This window comes from Phalacrocorax aristotelis, chromosome W, assembly GCF_949628215.1.
Source record: "Phalacrocorax aristotelis chromosome W, bGulAri2.1, whole genome shotgun sequence".
Lineage (NCBI taxonomy): Eukaryota > Metazoa > Chordata > Aves > Suliformes > Phalacrocoracidae > Phalacrocorax > Phalacrocorax aristotelis.
This window is the reverse complement of record NC_134310.1, coordinates 8610137-8628082: the sequence shown is the minus strand read 5'-3', so window position 1 is coordinate 8628082 and position 17946 is coordinate 8610137. Positions and strand designations below refer to the sequence as shown.

Genomic DNA, 17946 nt, shown 5'->3' with positions numbered 1-17946 from the left:
AGACAGATTTGCAGAGGCAGAGGATGTAAAATAATCAGGATATGAACTGATTTTTAAGGTTTTTTTTTTTTGCCAGGTAGGTGAGGTAAAAGGTCACTAGGAGCCATGTGAGCACGCCCAGGCTCAGCAACATAACGCTGAGCTTGTTAGAGCTTAACTCAGTTTAAATGTACCTCAGATGGGGAGAAAAACCCAGCCTCCAACCAAGTGGAAAGCTCAGGCAGCTCTAGGAGACTGTGGGAATGAAGTGCCATGGACCCAGCCACCATATGGCTCCTAAAACAGCTCTTCCAGCAGTCCAAGCCCCAGTGAGATGTCACCGCTCCTGTTTTATGCAGACGGGGAACGCTGCCCTGCACTGCCAGAGAAGCACCGACCACAGACAAACCATGGCCCTGTCTGGGAAGGGGCTTGGAGCTGCCACCACTGCCAACAAACTAAAAATAAAAAGCCAAAAAGCTTCAGCCCCCGGCTAGGAAGCTGTGGCTGATGCACTTCTAGCAAAGCCCTGCATGCCAAGAGACGAGGTGCACGTGCACAGACCCCATCCAACGGCAGGCTGGGAAAACGGAGCAAAGAACCCTCACCACACTCCTGCCGCAGAGGCAAAGGCCACTTGGGGCCTGCATGGCCAGGCTGTCAACTCACCTTTGGAAAGAAAAGGCGTCTATTGATACCAAAGTCTTTTTTAATTCAGCAAAGGAGACAACAAACCTATGAGGATGGAGCAGCCACGGCTGAAACTCAGAAGTGTGGGGAGGCTCAGCAGAAGGCTTATCTCCTCAGCCATGAGCGGAGCTGCCACTGAAAATGTGTTGCTTAAGAGTATATCTAATCCCTCTCCTTCGGGGGGCTGGAGCCTCTGTGCTTCCAAGGATGCAGGAATGACCACCCAGCCAAGCAAGTTCACTTAAGGTTTTAGAGGAAAGGTGCAAACAGTTTGAACCATGGTACAAGAAATAAAATAACCTTGCTTTAAATTTTTTTCTTTAAAAAGGAAGAAAAAAAAACCCCAAGCCAAAAAAACAGCCACATGCGATAGGGAGGCATATCCACCTTCCCACAGCCTCTCAGGCCATTCATCATTTGGATAAAAATCCAGTTTCACATTGAAATTCAGCTGGACTTTCAAATGCAAATACAGGGAGAAGAGCAACATATGGTAGAGGTTAGTACTTATTTTTCCTAATTAAATGGCATACTGCTTTGTATAACAATGTTAATGGGGCATTAAGAAGCCTTTGGAAGAGAGATCACCTCACTTTAAAAAAACAAAAAAACGCCCCAGAAAGCAGAAGGGGCCCAGGGCCTCCCCGCTCTCCGAGCAGTGGTCACACACCCACCACCGCAAAGATGGCAAGATGGCTTTCGTCACTTGTCACAACCAAGCCTCCTGTCCCCCCTGGTCGTGCAGGACAAGGCAGAAGGGTAAGAGAGGTAACACTAGTGTCCTACGAGGCTTGTCCTGCAGGAATTTGGCTGCGTCTTCTCCCAGGCCAGGGCCACAGCGGGTTGTCCCCTGGGGCACTCCTGGATGCCACCACGTCTGCAACCACAGAGCACCACGACAGAGAGCCAGGAGGGCTTTTGGAGGGGGAAAAACCTCGCTGATTCCTCCTCCCCAGGGGCCAGGGATAATGGATGGACAGAAGAGGCTTCAAAACTCTTTGAGGAAAGGGACAGCTCTGCCTCAAGTGGTGGCCAGCAAGCTCTGGGCACCCACCACCACATCTGCTGCCCACCGGTTCCCAGGAGAGGCAAGTGCTGGCACCAAAGGACACCCCACGGCTCGTTGGCAGTGCCCAGCACCCTGCAGGCAGGACATGGGGAGCATCGCCCACTTTCCTGGAAGGTTCTTCCCATTGAGGACAGGCCAAGGGTTGGTAGACAACTGTCCTTTGCCCCATGTGGTATGAAAAAACCCCACCTCCACACACATACCAGGCTGCTGCAGGCTGCCCTTCCTCCCAGCCTCATCCCCAGAAGCTCTGAAACGAGGCCCGTTTATTTATTTTCAGTCCCTGTCTAACCATGAAGACTCTCCTGCTAGAAAAAGCTTATGCCACATTAACTTTACCTCCCTCTCGCTCGTGATGCAATCTCCAGCTAAATTTAGAGGGAGATGTTGCCTTAGGTCACTTGGGAGGTGGGGATGTGCTTCTCAGGGTTAACAGGCAGTTGGACAGTATTTTTAAAAAATTTTTCTCCCCGCTGGTTTTGGAGCTGGGCTACCTGGAGAGTTAACTGAAAAATTCAAGATAAAAAATAAAGGGGGCAGGTGTCCTGGACTGCCTCTTTCCCTCCTTTAGTGGGGGAGGAGCAAGATGCTGTGAAGACATCCTCCTTCCAGAAATATTAATCACGGCAGCGAGAAGAGCATCAAAACAGCTGCTACAAAGATTCTCAAAAGCTGAAATAAGAAATCTTCACTCACAGTTCAGATTTTTCCCTCTTCTGATGTTTCTTCATACCTATTTCCACCCCGCAAGGCCACCCAGGACAGATAAACCCAGAATCTCTATAACCGGATGGCAAAACTCCCCATCCTACCCCAAACCCTGGTCGAATCGGTTTCAAGACAGCAAAGACACAAAGACCACAGCGGCTGCTCCTGCCACGTCCCGGAGAGAACAGACCCCAGGGAGACGGAGGTGCGAGCCATGTCCGACTGTTTGGCTCCAGTGGTTGGATCCTCCAGCGAAAAAGCAGCGAGAAACCCTTGGGCACCACAACAGTGTCCTTGGACACTGCTTCCACTTTGGGCAGGGAGGTTGGCCCCATCCTAACTCCCTTGGGGAGCGCTGCTGGGGCACACGTCCCCCCAAATCAGCCTGGCTGTGCCACAAGAGCTCTGTGCCCCAGCTTGCCTCAGGTGATCTCCTATGCTCAGCACTCGCTGTGCTCCCAGTCCCTGTACAATTACACATTCAGCACCACAATATATTTCACACTGTATTTCATGCCTCATTTGGCAACAAAATTAATTAAACTTTAAGTCAACACTGAAGGAGTGCAGTACCTTTCTTCCCTCCGCGGCATATATAACTCAATTTGTTTACGCTAACATGCTAATCAAGACTTGCAAAGTTTTTGGGAACCTTTTGGCAGAAGGGCCTCCGAAGCACGCAGCGAGACGCTCTCCACTCAGACATTCAGCGGGGCACAAGCATCAACCCACTGACAACAGGCTGTCTGCAGCCACCCTGTGGAAAAGCCCCACTTTCTTAAAATGCACTCGCTCCCCCACCAGCGCCGGTCACCAGCAGGTACCTGCATTCAGGCCACCACATCATTTCAGGGTTTTTTGCAGCCTCCAAGCTGCCTGCTAGCTGGGAAGTGTGACACCAAGCAGGTCACTGCCCATCCTTGCCTCCCAAGTTGATTAGCTTCAGGCACCTGCATGTATCCAGCGGGGCTGGTGGCCTGGAGATGTGCCAGGGAAACCCAGTGCTGCCCAGGTCCCTTGTCCTTGCCACGCCGGACAAGCGGGCGAGCCGGTGCTCCTCCTCGGAGCCTGCGGTCTGCCACCCCCTTGCCGTGCTGCAGGGATTTCTCAGCTATTTGGAGGCGCTGGGAGAGGGCAGGATAATCCCAACCCACGCGGCTGGGAATCCAAGAGGCAGATGCAGGCAAACTTTTTGGCATAACTGAGATAGCTGCGTTGGCTGCACGTCCACCACTGGCCCACCGCTCAGCAGCCCTCCACGTGACGGAGAGGGCACTGGGCAGCCGCCAGCACGCAGGCAGGCGAACCCTTCCGCTCCTGTGCCCAGAGCAGGTAAAACAGGCTGAGCAGAAGCAGCAAGGGCCTGGCTGGGGAGCCGAGCGCCAAGACAAAAGAGAAACAACAGCCAGCAATCAGCAACCCGGGGTTTACCTGCACCACGATCCCAGCACCACATGGGAGAGGGACCAAACCCGCTCCCAGGAGCACAGCGTGTTTTTCAGGTACTGCCTGGCTCACGCCGCTCCTGGGGCACGTTTCCAGCTGATGCAGCCAAATCACCCCTGCTCCCAGTCAGCTAATCGTGCCGCGCTGCTGCCACGTTGGGCAGATCGGCCCAGCTTAGAGAATCATCTCACATCAGCCTCACCTATGAGGGGACGTGGTGTTTCCCGAGAGGGCTTCACCTGCCCTCCACCTAAACCGTCGAGTTTAGTCAATGGACTCTTCTCGTGCTCTTGGGTCTGCGGCTCAAAGCACTCAGGAAACAGAGATGCTCACGACTTCACTCCAACGACCACAGGGAGGCTTGTGTCAACATTTCCCTCTTCCAGCGAAAGTGGTAGGTCACCGTCATCTTCCTAGTTGTGAAAACGCTGCTTGCGAATAACATAGTTATCTGGTTGGGTTCAGAGTCTGCTCTTGTGTTAGAAGAGCATTGAAAATATCACCTTTACCAGCTATTTTGGGAACCAGTGAGCAGAAGATGCATTTATGGCATCCTTCAGCCACGTTAACACTGGAGAACATAGTGCCAGGTTAGATGAGGCCATCCAGAGTAACAAAATAGCACTATGCATTAAATCCATCCCCTTAAGACAACCATTTGCTGTCTCAAACTAAAAAAAAAATAAATAATAATAATTCCAATTTGAGTTTCACTGCATATAAACATTAACAATGGAGATGCAATAGGCAGAGTAACTGGTCACATGTGGGACACGTGCTGGAATAGGGCACCCTACAGAGCATGCCGAATTTGAAATTAGCAGCAGCGAGGTCGAGCAGAAACGCTTGCCAGACCTGCTGGGCCCCTTCCAAAGCCACCTCTCTCCTTTGGAAAGGGCACAACAAGTGTGCAAGGCCTCGAGCTGGGATGCTGAGCCAAAGGCTCAGCCCCGCACCACCGCATGCCGCTAGGGAAGTCCTGTGTGAGCAGGATTTGAGGTGGGCTGAGGCAGAGCTGCTACGTCCCAGCGCCAAACCCCAAGTGTGCTGCCCTCCAGAAGACCATTTCTAATGAGACCCTGGCCCTTGCGACTGAGAAGACAGCAGTGTGAACAAGGCAACGGCATTAGGTATGCGATTAATACGGAACCAGCTCCTCTTATTAGAAGGAAAGCAGGTGCTTGAGCTTGTACATGTTCTTTTGAAACACAGGTTCGCTTCTAGCCCAGCTTCACATCAGCCTGAATCCAGGCAAGGCACATGATTTTTACATAAGATACACTCATCATAACCCCTCGAGCAGGCACAGTTACACTAGTACTGAATTGCCTCATCTAGGGTAGAAAAAAGCTCTGCCAGCAGGAGATGGCTGTACTGTTTTAGCTCTTCTGGCAAAGTTAAAACTGTGTGCTTAAACAAGGTCTGCATCAAATTTGCAGTTTCTAAACAAAAGTTGTCAATTATCTCAGTACAGCTTTGGCTCTCTGGCACTCCCAACATTCTCTGTGCTCTCTCCTAGTTCAAAATCTCAAATCCAGCCAGGACAACTACTCCTTGGGGTCGGAGAAGAGGAAAAAACACCCCTCCTCTGAAAATATGCACCCTTCCACCCCCTGAAGTTAAACACACACCAAGACAGGCAATAAGTGAGAGTTCTCCACCATAACTACAGAGCCACCGGCATGACCGGGTTATATTTGCCTCTCCCAAACTGCTGGAGAAGCACTGAGCTGCTGTCGGAGCATCCCCACTGCCCCAACAGCATGGGCACCCTTTCCCACTCGTCCTAGGCTCGCTCCTCACATGCCTGTTAGAAATGGGCTGCGCCTCTGGCAGGACACCCTTGCGCTCAGCCTCTCCTGAAAATTCGAGGGGAAAAATATATAAATTTGAAGAGAGGTAACAGACAGAGAGAGAGACGGAGGAAGGCCTCCATGTTTCAACCTCACTGCAAAGGCGCAGGAGAAACCAGCTGCCCAGGTGGAGAAGCCCTGGGAGCAGGAACGCGCCCCCCAGGACACAAGGATCAGAGATGCAACTGGGCTGTGATGCTGAATTAAGGGAGACAGGCGTGAAGATCTTCCCCTGCCATTTGTTCCCCCACGCTTGCTACTTCCTGCTGACCTGCGTTCCCTGCTCCCAGCTTTCAGGCCTTTTCTTCCAAACCTGGCTTTCTGTATCCTGGTCAACAGGACCCACCCCACGGGAAAAACAGGGAGCAGAAAGGGGAGAGGAAGAAGAGGAGCTTCCCGAAAGCAGAGACAAAAACAAAGCAGAGAGGCATTTAACGCACCTGACTAGCACATGGGAGATGAACTCTGCTGAAAGTCCTCCAGGCTTTGTTACTGGAAAGGTTGGGACTGCGGCACCCTGGGTGTTTCCCTGCAATACCCTCAGCACGCCGGCAGCATCCTCCTACACCTGCGAGCGGGCTGGGCTGGCGGCAGGAGTGGAACCGCTCCAGGGGTGCAGAGAGCGGCAAAGGGCTGCAGGGACTGTCTCTTTCCAGGCCAGCAAGACTTCACAGCTTTGCAAGCTTGACTTGTCCATGGCAATGCTTCCCCCCCCCTTTGATAATGGCTAAAAAGTCATTTTTACTTTGAAAGGAACAGTCACGCCAATAATCAGGCAAGTAAATTTTTCTGCTTTTTTGTTGTGGTGGCTTTGTGCTTAGCGACAGTTTTGCAAGCCTGCACGGGCACGCACGCAACTGCAACATAAACAAGCAGCCTGAAGTACATACTTCAATGGAAAGTGCCAGTTTTAAATACCAAGTCACATATTGCGCACCTCATGTCTGCCTTTCATCATCTATCAAAATAGCAAGCAAAGTCCCATCACTCCCACTTCAGCATAAGCAAAACGTGGGACCTAGAGGCAGTTAGTAGGAAAACGTGATATATCCCTACCAATAAAAGCTCCTGTTTTCCTCGCTATGGTAAATAGTTGCGAATGCTATTCTGCAGCCTGAAACCCAAATGTTGACAGCGTGGCAACAGAAACGCCGCGTTTAGCTCTTCACAACTCTCTACCTCAGATGCTTTTACTGCAAAACTACCCAGCAAGCGAAGCGGAGCCCAGAGCCGCTCCTGCGTCTGCTGAGCGGCCAGGGCAGGCACCGCGCTCCCAGCCGGTACACTGGACCCAACCCTCCCCACCTTGGAGCTTCCTAACACAGGGCTGCATGTACACACAAAATAATTAAATCTTCAAACAGCTCACCCATAGCACCAATTAAAGCGACAACCTCATCTTTCATGGAATTTATTACTTTCAGTGCTGTTGCCACAGGTATCCAAGTCTGAACATTGTTTAAAGCAGGCTACCTCCAGGGAGAACGCATTTACTTTGTTCAGTAGATTATAACTTAAAATTTTTTACATGCACCAGCTTGTAACTCTTTGAAAAACTCCCCGGTTAGCCAGCTTCAAATGTATTCTATGAACTTGCCCTGATCAAAGCAATTCCCTAAACAATAAGCCTCATCTCACTAGCAAAAAAGCACCGAACAAATTTTAGGGGTGGAAATCACGGCACAGACTGGGAGGGGACTCTCCCTTCCAAACCCACCTAAGAGATCCCAAGCAAGGGAGCTCCCTTCAGCACAAAGCAAGAAGGAAAAGACATTTAATGGTGAATTCACCCACTCAAAAGGGAAAGGGGGGGAAGCTATTTTTTTAGACAGCTTTTACTTGTTGCGAGCAGAATCATCTGTCAGCAGGAGACCGCCTGCGCTCCCGTTTCAGCAGGGCACAAACGTGGCCTCGCACACCTTTTCCGATGCAAAGGGGAGATGGTTGCACACTCTCCGTATTAACCACAGATGGAAAGCGCTGCGCAGGAGCTGTTCCAGGAGATGCGTTGCCTCGCACAACCGTTTGCCTCAGCGTTATTTCCCTGCTCCGCAGAGCCCAACTTGCTGAAGCAAAGGCACAGCTGGCGTGCACTGACACTGCTGAAAACCCAGCAGCCACGAGGCGACAGCCCCGGCATGGCCCCACGCCGTGACGGCAACGCCGTGGCCCAGGCTGGGAAGAGACAATGAAACTTCTTTGCCTCCTGCCACTCCTACTGTCTTAGTGTCAATTAAAAATGGTTATTTCCATGCGAAATTTAGCATGCGCCGTTTCCTGCTAGAGGTGCAGTTTAATTAAGTGCGCTGGGAGGGAGCTTGTTTCTGATCAGATTAGTCATTTATGAACTATGACATGAGGGGGGACGGAGGACATGGTTTTAGATGTTTTGCTACTGTAAATAATAAACAAACAGTTTGGAGAGGGGATGACAAAACCGCAGCCTACCAGGACAATAGGCATATACTGAGCGTCCCAGCTAAAATAAAATACCAGCAGCAAATGACACAGCTTAAGCTGGAAAACACTAGTTGCAGCTCAAAGCCCCAGGAAGACCAACTTCCCCGCGGTGACGTATATGTGCTATAAATGCTGCAGACACGGTCTGCATGATGTAAGCTCCATCCTAGTGGCAATTGCTGGGTTTCGTCTTGCCAAGAAAACGCAAAGTGGAGGTGCTGAATTGTCTATGCAGCGGGGTAGCTAAACCAGTTCCTCCCTGGTGCATTTAAGGACAGAAATGAGGGAAACAGTGGCAGAGCTTAAAATAACACCAGGAGACAAATATAAAAGCAAAGCGACTGCAAAGCTCAAGGGCTTGCATTAAGACTTTGAATTTTTCTGTCCTGGGAGAGAGAAACAGGTGCTTCTTCACAAAGGGGCCACCCGCATGAGTGCCAGCAGCTTGGCCCGGGCAATTCTTAATTGGTATTTGAAAAGGATTTTAATTTGGGGCAATTCTATCACTGTCATTTTTTTAGTAGTGCTGTTTCAAATGACTGCACTATCTTCTTTACCAGCTGGACTTTGGAAGCAAGAATCTCATCTTGGCAAGTGGGGCATTTTGGCCAGGAGTCAGAGTCACTGCCTTGCTCCCTTAACTCCCAACTTTTCCTGGGGAGGAAAGAGCCTCAAGTTAATAGCTCCTCTGGAGGGGAAAAAAAATAAAAGCTACATACAGCCCCAGGATTTCCCCAAGGAGGAGGGAGATTAAAAGTAGGAGACCACAAATTCACATGTCCAAGGGTGGGCAGAAGCATGAATTGGGTAGAAGCCCAATTTCTCTGGCACATAAGATGGCACCAGTATATTACCTTGGAGTTACTACAATAACCCCAAATAATGAGATACTGGCACTATGGTGCACATTACTCAGCTAAGACTTAAGCGAATTGGTGTTTGCTTCTCCTTCCAGGCAGAAGGACAGCAGCGGAGGGGAAACGCTGCGCTATCTTTATCTTTATATTTAGGGGTACGAGATATCGACTGAACAGGAGTGTTTGAAAAAAAGATAAAGCCTAGGCCTTCCTGCAAGGCAAGAAGATTTAGGGAGCTAATCTCCAGGTCCAGATTATGGCGTGGCTGCAAGGCACTCTGCTCCCTCAGCAAGTCCGGGTCCCCAAATCCAAGGACCATCTGCTCTTCACCCTCTGACAACATCACAGGGTTGGTGACGATTCGATTTCAGATCAAATTTTGAGCCGGATGGCTGGCTATGCCTTTGTAGATGAACTAGTATCTGTTTGTACCTTTCTGTCAATCAATTAAGCTAAACCAGCATCAACAAAACTATGAAAATAGCCATTCGCCGCTATCTGGGACCTAGTTTAGACACCTTGGATCCTTCTAACAGAAGTGGTGCACCCCTGCGCAAGGCACATCTCATTAATGTCTTACTGCAGTTTTCACCCCACCAGCAAAAATCAATCATCAAATACTCCAGGCCAGAGAGGAGGCACAAAGCTGACACGCAAATGAAACATGCCCCCCGCTCTCCAAAGGTGGGGCCGAGGATGACTGGCTGAGGGGTAACTCCGCTGCTGGAGCAAAAGGCTTTCCCTAAACCAAGCCCCGAACTGCGTTTCAAACCTGGGATGCCCACAACAGGATGAAAGAGCCGCTGCAGAGCCCTGAGACTGGGACAGCAGTGATTGTGCAACTGCCTCCAGTGCAGTTGTATAACATCAGTCCTCTATTTTTATGAACTGCTCACAGCCAGACGCAAGAAGCAGCAGCCCAGAGGAAGGGTGGTGTCAACATTACCTTTCACTCACCCAAAAGAAGGGGGGGGGGAATAGAAGATTTTGTGTTATTTCAGCTGCTGCACGGCCAAGCGGAGGGGGGTTCTAGTCGCTGCACCGGCTGCACCAGAGCCCTGCTCACAGCTTCTCCTCGCTGGCCAGCACCATAAACCCAGCAGCCAAGCCAGCCTCCAAGAAGGAAATGAATTAATGTGAGCTTGCTCCATTACTATTTTCTCACTAGTGCGTAGTGCATCTTTTGTGGATCATTTTAACGGCAAAAGTCATGCACAGGAACACTTGCTAGAGAGATCAGCTTCCATCTGGGTTAACCCAAAAGTTTTCTCCCCTCGAATTTCCTCCAGCGCCACTCAACAGCTTCCTTCCCTGGAAAAATGTTTGCTCAAAACCATCTTGACATGCAGCTAAACAGCCCAATCTGAGCACATCAAGTTTCCCTGGCCAAAAAGGGCAGGAGCAGGGCAGAGCTCACCCCTCCCACCCTGCTTCTGCAGGTCTCCCCAAGAGCTGCCCCACAGCACACTGCGGCATCAAAGCCGCTATCCAGAAATCTCACCCTGGTCTCCCCGATGCCTCCTGATGTCAGGGCACGGCCATTCCATGTGGCCAGGAGTTTGCCTGGACAGCTTGAGTTGGCCCAAGGTAGAGAAGGTCAAGTTTTAACCATCCACAAAGCGTCAGCATGTTTCAGCAAGAAGGGCAAATTAACTGAACTTCCTACATACCAGGGGCTGCAGCGAGCCCTGCACACAGCAGCTTCCCCAGGCATCAAAAGCCTGGCACAGCACCACACCGTCCACCTGGCCACAGAATTCTCCACCTGAGCCTCAAATTAACCAGCGCCGCATATCCCTATCAGACATCTAAAGCTAGGCGCCCTTCAGAGGGTCTATCACAGCCGATCGCCAGCCCACTCCTCCCCGCAGATGCCCTGCTCCCAAAGCCCCTTGACGTTGGCACCCCGGCCCCCCCTCGACAGCCGGGCCAGCAGAGAGGTGGCCACTCAGTGCTTCTGGGGAACGGGGCCAGCTCCTGGCTTCAGGGGCACTGTGGCAAGGCAGACTGGCAAGACTCTGCTCAATAGCACCCCAAAACAGCAGCAGGGTCCAGCTTGGAGGCTGGTGAAATGGCTCCAGCCACCCTTGCTGCCCGCCTCCCCGGGGGTGGCTGAGCTGCCTTGGAGGCATCTGGCCGGGAGTGCTTTGCAAAGGTCCCTTTGGGAATGCTGAGATCCCACCCAACAGCAGGGAGCTGCTGGAGGGACTGAACGGAGCAGACACCCAAACTGCACCAGTCTCCCTTTGGGCAGCTGAGCCCCAGGAATTCACCACCACCACCACCGTGCCTTCTCAGTGACATACAGCAGAAGTCTTCCAGGGTGTACGTCCGCAGACACGCGTTCGCCTAAGCAGCTTAAGAGAACAGCATCGACTGTCTGCTCTCAGGCTGCTTCAATTGCAGCAGCAAGACAACAACCTTCAGCTCAGATAGTGACTTCTTAATTGGAGACAGATCAGCAAGAGCAGCTTTGACTGCCCAGAGACATGTGGAGCAACAAGAAAATCAGCCAGAGAAATAGTAGCAGACCACCAGAAAAAAATACATAACACAAAACTACAGAAACCTGTCCTTTTGGGTCTCTAGAAGCAAACACAAATTTATTGCAAGAAACGTTACAGTGTTAAGAAAAAAAAATTAAGATGACAGTACCTGATCCTCCAAACTGAGTGCTCGCTAGGGTCGTGGGTCTGTTTTTTCCATTAGCCACTGGCAGGGGAAACATCTAGAAAAACAAGATGAGAGAGAAGGGAAGAGAAAAGAGATTTCAGTATGTTAGTTTTACTGTGCTGCTGCAAAGGGGGTCAGATTGGGCAGGCGGGGAGGAGGAAAGGGGGAGGAGAAGCACTTTATTGATGCAAAAAACTTTCCTCTCCTTGTGTCCCTGCTACATAGATCAGCTGCAGGAGGGACAGGAGAGCAGAGCAGCTGTGTGCGAATATACACACACATTCCTACGTGCATAAACTTCTCCTGTGTACACAGCGTGTCTGGTTCCTTAGGTGCAACTGAAACCCATCCAAGAAGCATCATTGCTGTGGTCAAAACCAACAGTTTCTTCCTTAACTTATTCACCAAGGCCCAGACGAGAGGAGGCCATGGAGAAAGGCTGACTCCATTCATAAAAAGCTAGCAGGAAAAGGACAGCACCCCACTGAGAGCACAGCACCCAGCAAAGCTCGTTTTATCCCTCAACACCCCAGCACCTGCAGTGGTCCAGGTCTCATTCCGCGTCTCCTGCGCTCCCAGGTCCATCCCCAACAACGCTCAGTGCCTGGGGAGGACACAGGCCACCCGTGGGCAGAGATGACGAAGCCACGCTCTCCAGCGATACTTGACCTCAGTGCAGGAATCCTCTCACCAGCTCTCAGAGGGACGAACCCTCCAGCCTCAAGGAGCAGCTCCCACCCCTCGTCCTTTGGGGGCTTCAGCAGTGCCGTGAACTAACACAGCCCTGGGGTCCGGTGGGAGAAGCTGCGCCAGGGGCAAAGGTATTTAACTCACAATCAGAAACCTTAACGTATTGTACGGTATCAGTCACTGCGGCTACTTGTTTGCTATACTGCAGCTTCGGTATCACAGCTAATCTTCTCCTGCCAGGGAGCTTCCTCAAAAATACTGCATACCTCATCAGCCAACCTGTATAAATATTTTTAATATAAGTTAGGAGGCTTTCAGAAGCTGTTATTTAAAAATTTATATGCACCTGTGTGCAGCAGAAAACATTCTTCTCCACACAAGTGGCGCTCCAGCCAAAAAAACAACTGGTGGGAAAATGCTTAGTGAATTAACATTTTAATATCCTTTTACTACTCAACTCAAGATACTTTCACCACCAAGTCATTTGAATTTTTATTATTTTTACCTTTGCAATGTCTCAGTAACTCAAAAGTTTGATGCTTTGAAGATTAAACAATGTAATGGCACAAGAGCCTACAGAAATGCAGCATTTCATGCCCTGACATAGCTGACGTCTGGCTGTGGTCAGAAACATTCCTTTGTACAAAATCGTCTGCCCAGCTTTGTTTTTACAAATGCTGGGGAGGGGGAAAAAAAAAAAAAAAAAAGAGAAAAAACCTCCACAGTTAAATGTGGTAGAGATGCAAACAGAGCAGTTAAAAAACCAACTGCCATTCAAAAAAAGCACACAAATTTGGGATCATATATATGTATGCATGCATGCATCATCTATATGTTTTATATATGTATTTAAATAAAGGTAAAAACAGCGTTTAAGTATGCAGCCTGCGTGCGGACAACCATTCCCACCAGCAGCCAGCCTGCAGACACCTGCCTTCCTACGGCTTCACCCCCGGCCATAATCCTGCTACCCCCCCTACACCCTCCTCCAGAGCCGCTGGATGTGCACCGCTGGGGGGGCTCCCGCTGCAACCCCCCAGGTGAGGGCTGCCCACCCGGGGTGGTCTGGCAGCCCCACCATCGAATACGCCTTGTTTCCTCAGGAAGTCAGGCTAGAAAACAAAAACAAACCCTGATGACACCAAAGACTTGCAGCCTACCTTCCTCTGCAATGCTACAGGTTTTTCCTGCCCCCCTCCCCTTGCAGGGCAGTGTTGTTTTCTGCAAAGATCTCCAAAATGATTAAAAATGGTATTTACGTGGCTGATCCCACCCAGCCTGTGCTCACTCCCTCCTCTTAAGGTAGGGAAGAAGATTAAGTGGTTAGAAACCCCCCTTTCCAAGTGGCAAGAGGCAGTTCTGCATGTGCAAGCAAGGGGGGGGGATGGGATCCACGAATATAATGGTACTGAGCAGCAAAGAGCAACAAAAAAAAAAACCCAACACTAAAAAAACCACACTGCTGGCTGTTTTCCACAAGCATTTCTGCTTAATACTCACTGATGCTGAAAAACCCAAGGTTTGAACAGCAAACACGAGTGGAGAAAATGAACAGCCTTGTTCCATTGTGCAACAAGCGCTTTCTACTTCTGCAAAGGAAGTGGGGTGTCCCATCCTTGCCCCCCCAGCCCGGCACCACACTCGGCAATCCCCAGCACGCCCCCACACCCGGCCCCACCGGGGGATGCCCCCCCCACCGCTCCCCACCGAGAGAGGTATTTCAAGACTGATGCAACACCTTCCTGCTCCCCATGGCATTGGGGAGTCACAGGCCCCCTTCCACACTGAGGCAAGCGGGGATGCTAAAGCAGGGCGATGCTGGAGAGCTGGGGCAGGGAACCCCGGGTTACCCCTCGCCTCAATACAGGCTCCAAAGACACTTATCACTTGCCGACTCCAGGAAGTGTTCTGGGTTTTTTTTTTTCTTGCTGCCAGCTTGTTTTTCCACCATGGTGTGGGCTGAAGCCGACCGGGTACGCTGCCTCGAGGAGCCCGGCACAAGTCATACATGAAGTGCCAGCTGCCTTCGCTGCCGAATGTCACTCATAGGCAAAGTTCACCCACCCACTGCAAATTTCCTTTCTGCTTTTAAATACTGCTTTAAAAATAAACGGGGGGGGGGGGGGGGGGGGAAGAGATGAACCAGAGCTGGCACATACCGGAGGGAGCCAGGCATGGAGGACAGACCTGGGCACGAGCAGCTGAGAAACTGTAATTGGGTCATTACTTGGCCTTTGTTGGATTCGAATAATGTAGATTTAAACGGTTATATAAAATCCCCCATCTTAAGTCGCTGCATTTGGTTTCTCAGCTCCTATCTCCAAGTCTCCCTGACAGCTGACAACAACTTCTGCCTACCCTCGTAGCTCAATTTCCACCCCTCCCAAAGAATTTATTCTCCCTCTGTTTCTCCCAGGTTAAGAGGTGCAAATCTGGCGCACAGAGAGATCCAAACGCCCACACCCACCGCCGGGGAGGTTACAGCTAAGGGACCTCACGCGCTCAACAGAGACCACCTGAGCAAGAACGGGAATTTGCCAGATACAAGTAACAATATCCAGCAGCATTTCATTTATTGTGTACTTCTACCACTGCACCAGTGTTTTCAAATTAAATTGCTGTTTTCACTTCTTCCGCTCTTCCACCTCATGAACCCCAGGCTGAACCAACCTCAGGCCTGAACTCAAAACCTGAAATCTATTTTGCAGCATGGAAAGTATCCAGCTGTTAATTCAGGGAGAAGAGGGAATTCGACTCAATAAACATTGCCAGCAGGATATTTTATACGTGTTCATTTAAGTCAGACCTTCCTGACTACAGCCCCAAGCGTCCACTGTGGCATAAAGTCAAACTTTATGACTGCTTCACTCTGAAGAAAAGTGAGAGTTTTATCATGGAAATGCAGGCACTACACCTTGGCCGGAGCAGGGTGCAGGGCATGGCTTCGGCATTCTCCAGCATGTCAGAAGCGGCAAGGGCAGAAGGAGCTTGTTTGAGCCCTGCTTGCTAGCAACAGTTTGGCTTTCACCCCCAGTTCGATGGCTGGAGCCAGGAGGGCTGGCACACAGTGAGAGCGGAGAAATCAGACAGCACGTCCTATGTGACTGCTCAAGCCCCTGCCCACCCTGCAACATCTCATCGAGCTAGAAACCCACCCTGACAACTAGCATCCCCGCAGCATATGGTTAATACTCTGCTAATAATCATGGCTGTTAACAGCATTTCACTTCTGCCAGAGACCTAGGCTGGCACGCAGCCACCTGCCTCTATCTAGCTTGGCAGGCGTGCTCTGTGGCACAGACAGGCCCCCAACCCCATCTGCACACCTGCCTGGGCTGCTCGGTCCTGGCTCCCGCCGTGCCGTGGGGTGCCCCTGCCCTCTGAGCACCCCAGCTGGGCTGGGATACCCGCCCACACCCTCCCACAACGCACCAACGCTGGCAGCACGGCACGGCGGGATAACCACGGCGAGTCCTCATGGCCGAGCATCTCCTGACAGCGCAGACCGAGGGCAGAGCTCCTGTCGAACACAGCCCGTGCCTGTCAGGCCAAGCTGCAAAGCCTGGCAACCACAGTCCAAAAGACAACACACCAAAACCCAAGCCTAATAAATAGGTTAAGCCTTGAATCTATGGGCAGGATGCTTTCTCGAAAGCTCTCCTCCAGATTTGCAAGCCCGTCCTGGACTACTGCCAGGGAGTGGTGGTGAAAGAAAGCTTGCAAATTACCTGTACTTTGGGGCAATTATAGGAGGCAATTTGTTTGGAGGTAGAGGTAAGCATGCTGCCGCGCACAGCCCAAAGCGGCAATCAGGCTGCACAGCTGGGTGTTTGGCTCCAGCTCGCTCAGATGCACATTACAGATTCTTTCGATTTTCGCCCTTATTGGCAAATTACACTGGCACAAAGCTTTGGGCAAGCACTTTGCCGCCCAATAACTACCGGATGTATTTATTTATTAAAGAAGGCACAAGTCTTTCTTTTCAGGGCTCTAAGCCCCGTTTGCAGCATCTTGTACAACCCTGCCATTTACTGACCCCACAAACTCACATCTGACCACACAACCCCGCTAGGGATGGACCTTCCCATTCACCCGCTGCGCAGCAAAACACAGCAGAGCTGGACCACAGACTACTGGGGTTGAACACATTTTCCCTAGAAAAACAGGAACTGAAATACTGATCTGAAGCAAATGCTTCCAGCTGCTCTGAATCTCTCTCTAGTCTTCCCACCCATGTCCTCTCCTGGAAAAGATTAGCAAATCGATGCCCCACTCCCCCTTATATATTCGAAGGAAAAATATAAATATACTTAAAGAGGGAGCTTTGTGGTCAAAAAGCCTGCAACCCAACAACACAGGGAGAGCAACCCTCGGAGCAGCCCCCTCAACAGACCCACACCAGGCACAACAAGCTCGCAATGCCAGGGTGAAGACTCTCTACCAGAGAGGAAGCTTTCTGTTTTAGCTACTCATACTTCAGGAGAGATGTTAATATTCCCTTTATGCAAACTCAGGAGAAGGGTGCGCATGTGCGGAGATGAGGGTTTGTGAAACAGATCTGGCTCAAATCCAGACTGCGTCGGAGCCCATCAGCCAACTTATCCTGGAGGGAATGTCTTTGAATCGTTTGCTGGCAAATGACATTTGCAGGCCCTGATCCTGCAAGCAGCCACCCCCCGGGTGCCACTGCGGAACACAAAAGCCTTACAGGAACACAGAACGACTTCTGGTCATGGCCAGGTTTACACCAGTGTAAGAGCGTTGGAAATGAACCCAAATCCAACCGTTAGGTGTAGATTAATCTCCAAGGACAGAAATGTCCATGTACAGAGGGAACAGGTCAGGACCCCTCCAGAGAACACAGCTCCGAGCATGCAAATGAGGATGGTTCGCTCAATTTGAAAATTAGGCCTTGGGTTTTGAGAAAAAGCAAAGTGGGAGCCAGTGCAGTTCAGAATGTGACACTCTCCAGCGTGGGAGGCTGAAGACTCCAGGGCTCCTGCCAACCCCCCAGGACCTCTGAGATGAGAGGGACAAATAACCACGCACTGCTCCCCCGCAAGCCCTGAACGTATTCCTGTTTTTAAACGCATACCATCGCTGCGGTCCCCCTACCAACTGTGAAACATGCTGCCGTAAAAATACATCGCTGGTAATTTAATGGAACCAGCCTCCCAACAGGACCATGAAACTGGGAGAACTGAGTCTCTCCTCCTGCAGGAAGATTGCTCTTTGGGGGAGCGAGAGACTTCACCACTGACCCCGCTATGGCACGGAGCCCTGTCTGGGCAAGTACAAGCCCCAGCTGTAGGAGTTTTATTTCCCATTGCTAAAACTCAGCGCTCAAGTGCAGAAAAGCAGCAGAGCCGCCATACTTCCCACAGGTGTAACAGGTACCAGGACAGCAGGTGCCCCAAGTTCTGCCACCACTTTTCTCCCCCTTTACTCCCTTCAAGAAAATCAGCCCAGCAGAGCCACGGGCTGGGTGACCCCACACAGCCCAGAGCCACAGTAGCGACAC

At 50.9% G+C, this 17946-nt stretch overlaps 2 protein-coding genes across 25 annotated transcripts in view; both read right to left on the bottom strand.

The window, feature by feature from the left end:
• Window positions 1–17946, bottom strand: part of MBD3 (methyl-CpG binding domain protein 3) — a 200540-nt gene that overhangs the window by 96766 nt on the left and 85828 nt on the right. The gene's annotated exons all lie outside the window — the stretch shown is intronic.
• TCF3 (transcription factor 3) overlaps window positions 1–17946 on the bottom strand; it is an 87391-nt gene that overhangs the window by 65936 nt on the left and 3509 nt on the right. For all 21 annotated transcript variants that reach the window (XM_075076880.1, XM_075076883.1, XM_075076886.1 and 18 more), the window contains exon 3: window positions 11718–11790. In XM_075076880.1, coding sequence (XP_074932981.1) covers window positions 11718–11790 — 73 coding nt within the window. The remainder of the gene's footprint in view (window positions 1–11717; window positions 11791–17946) is intronic.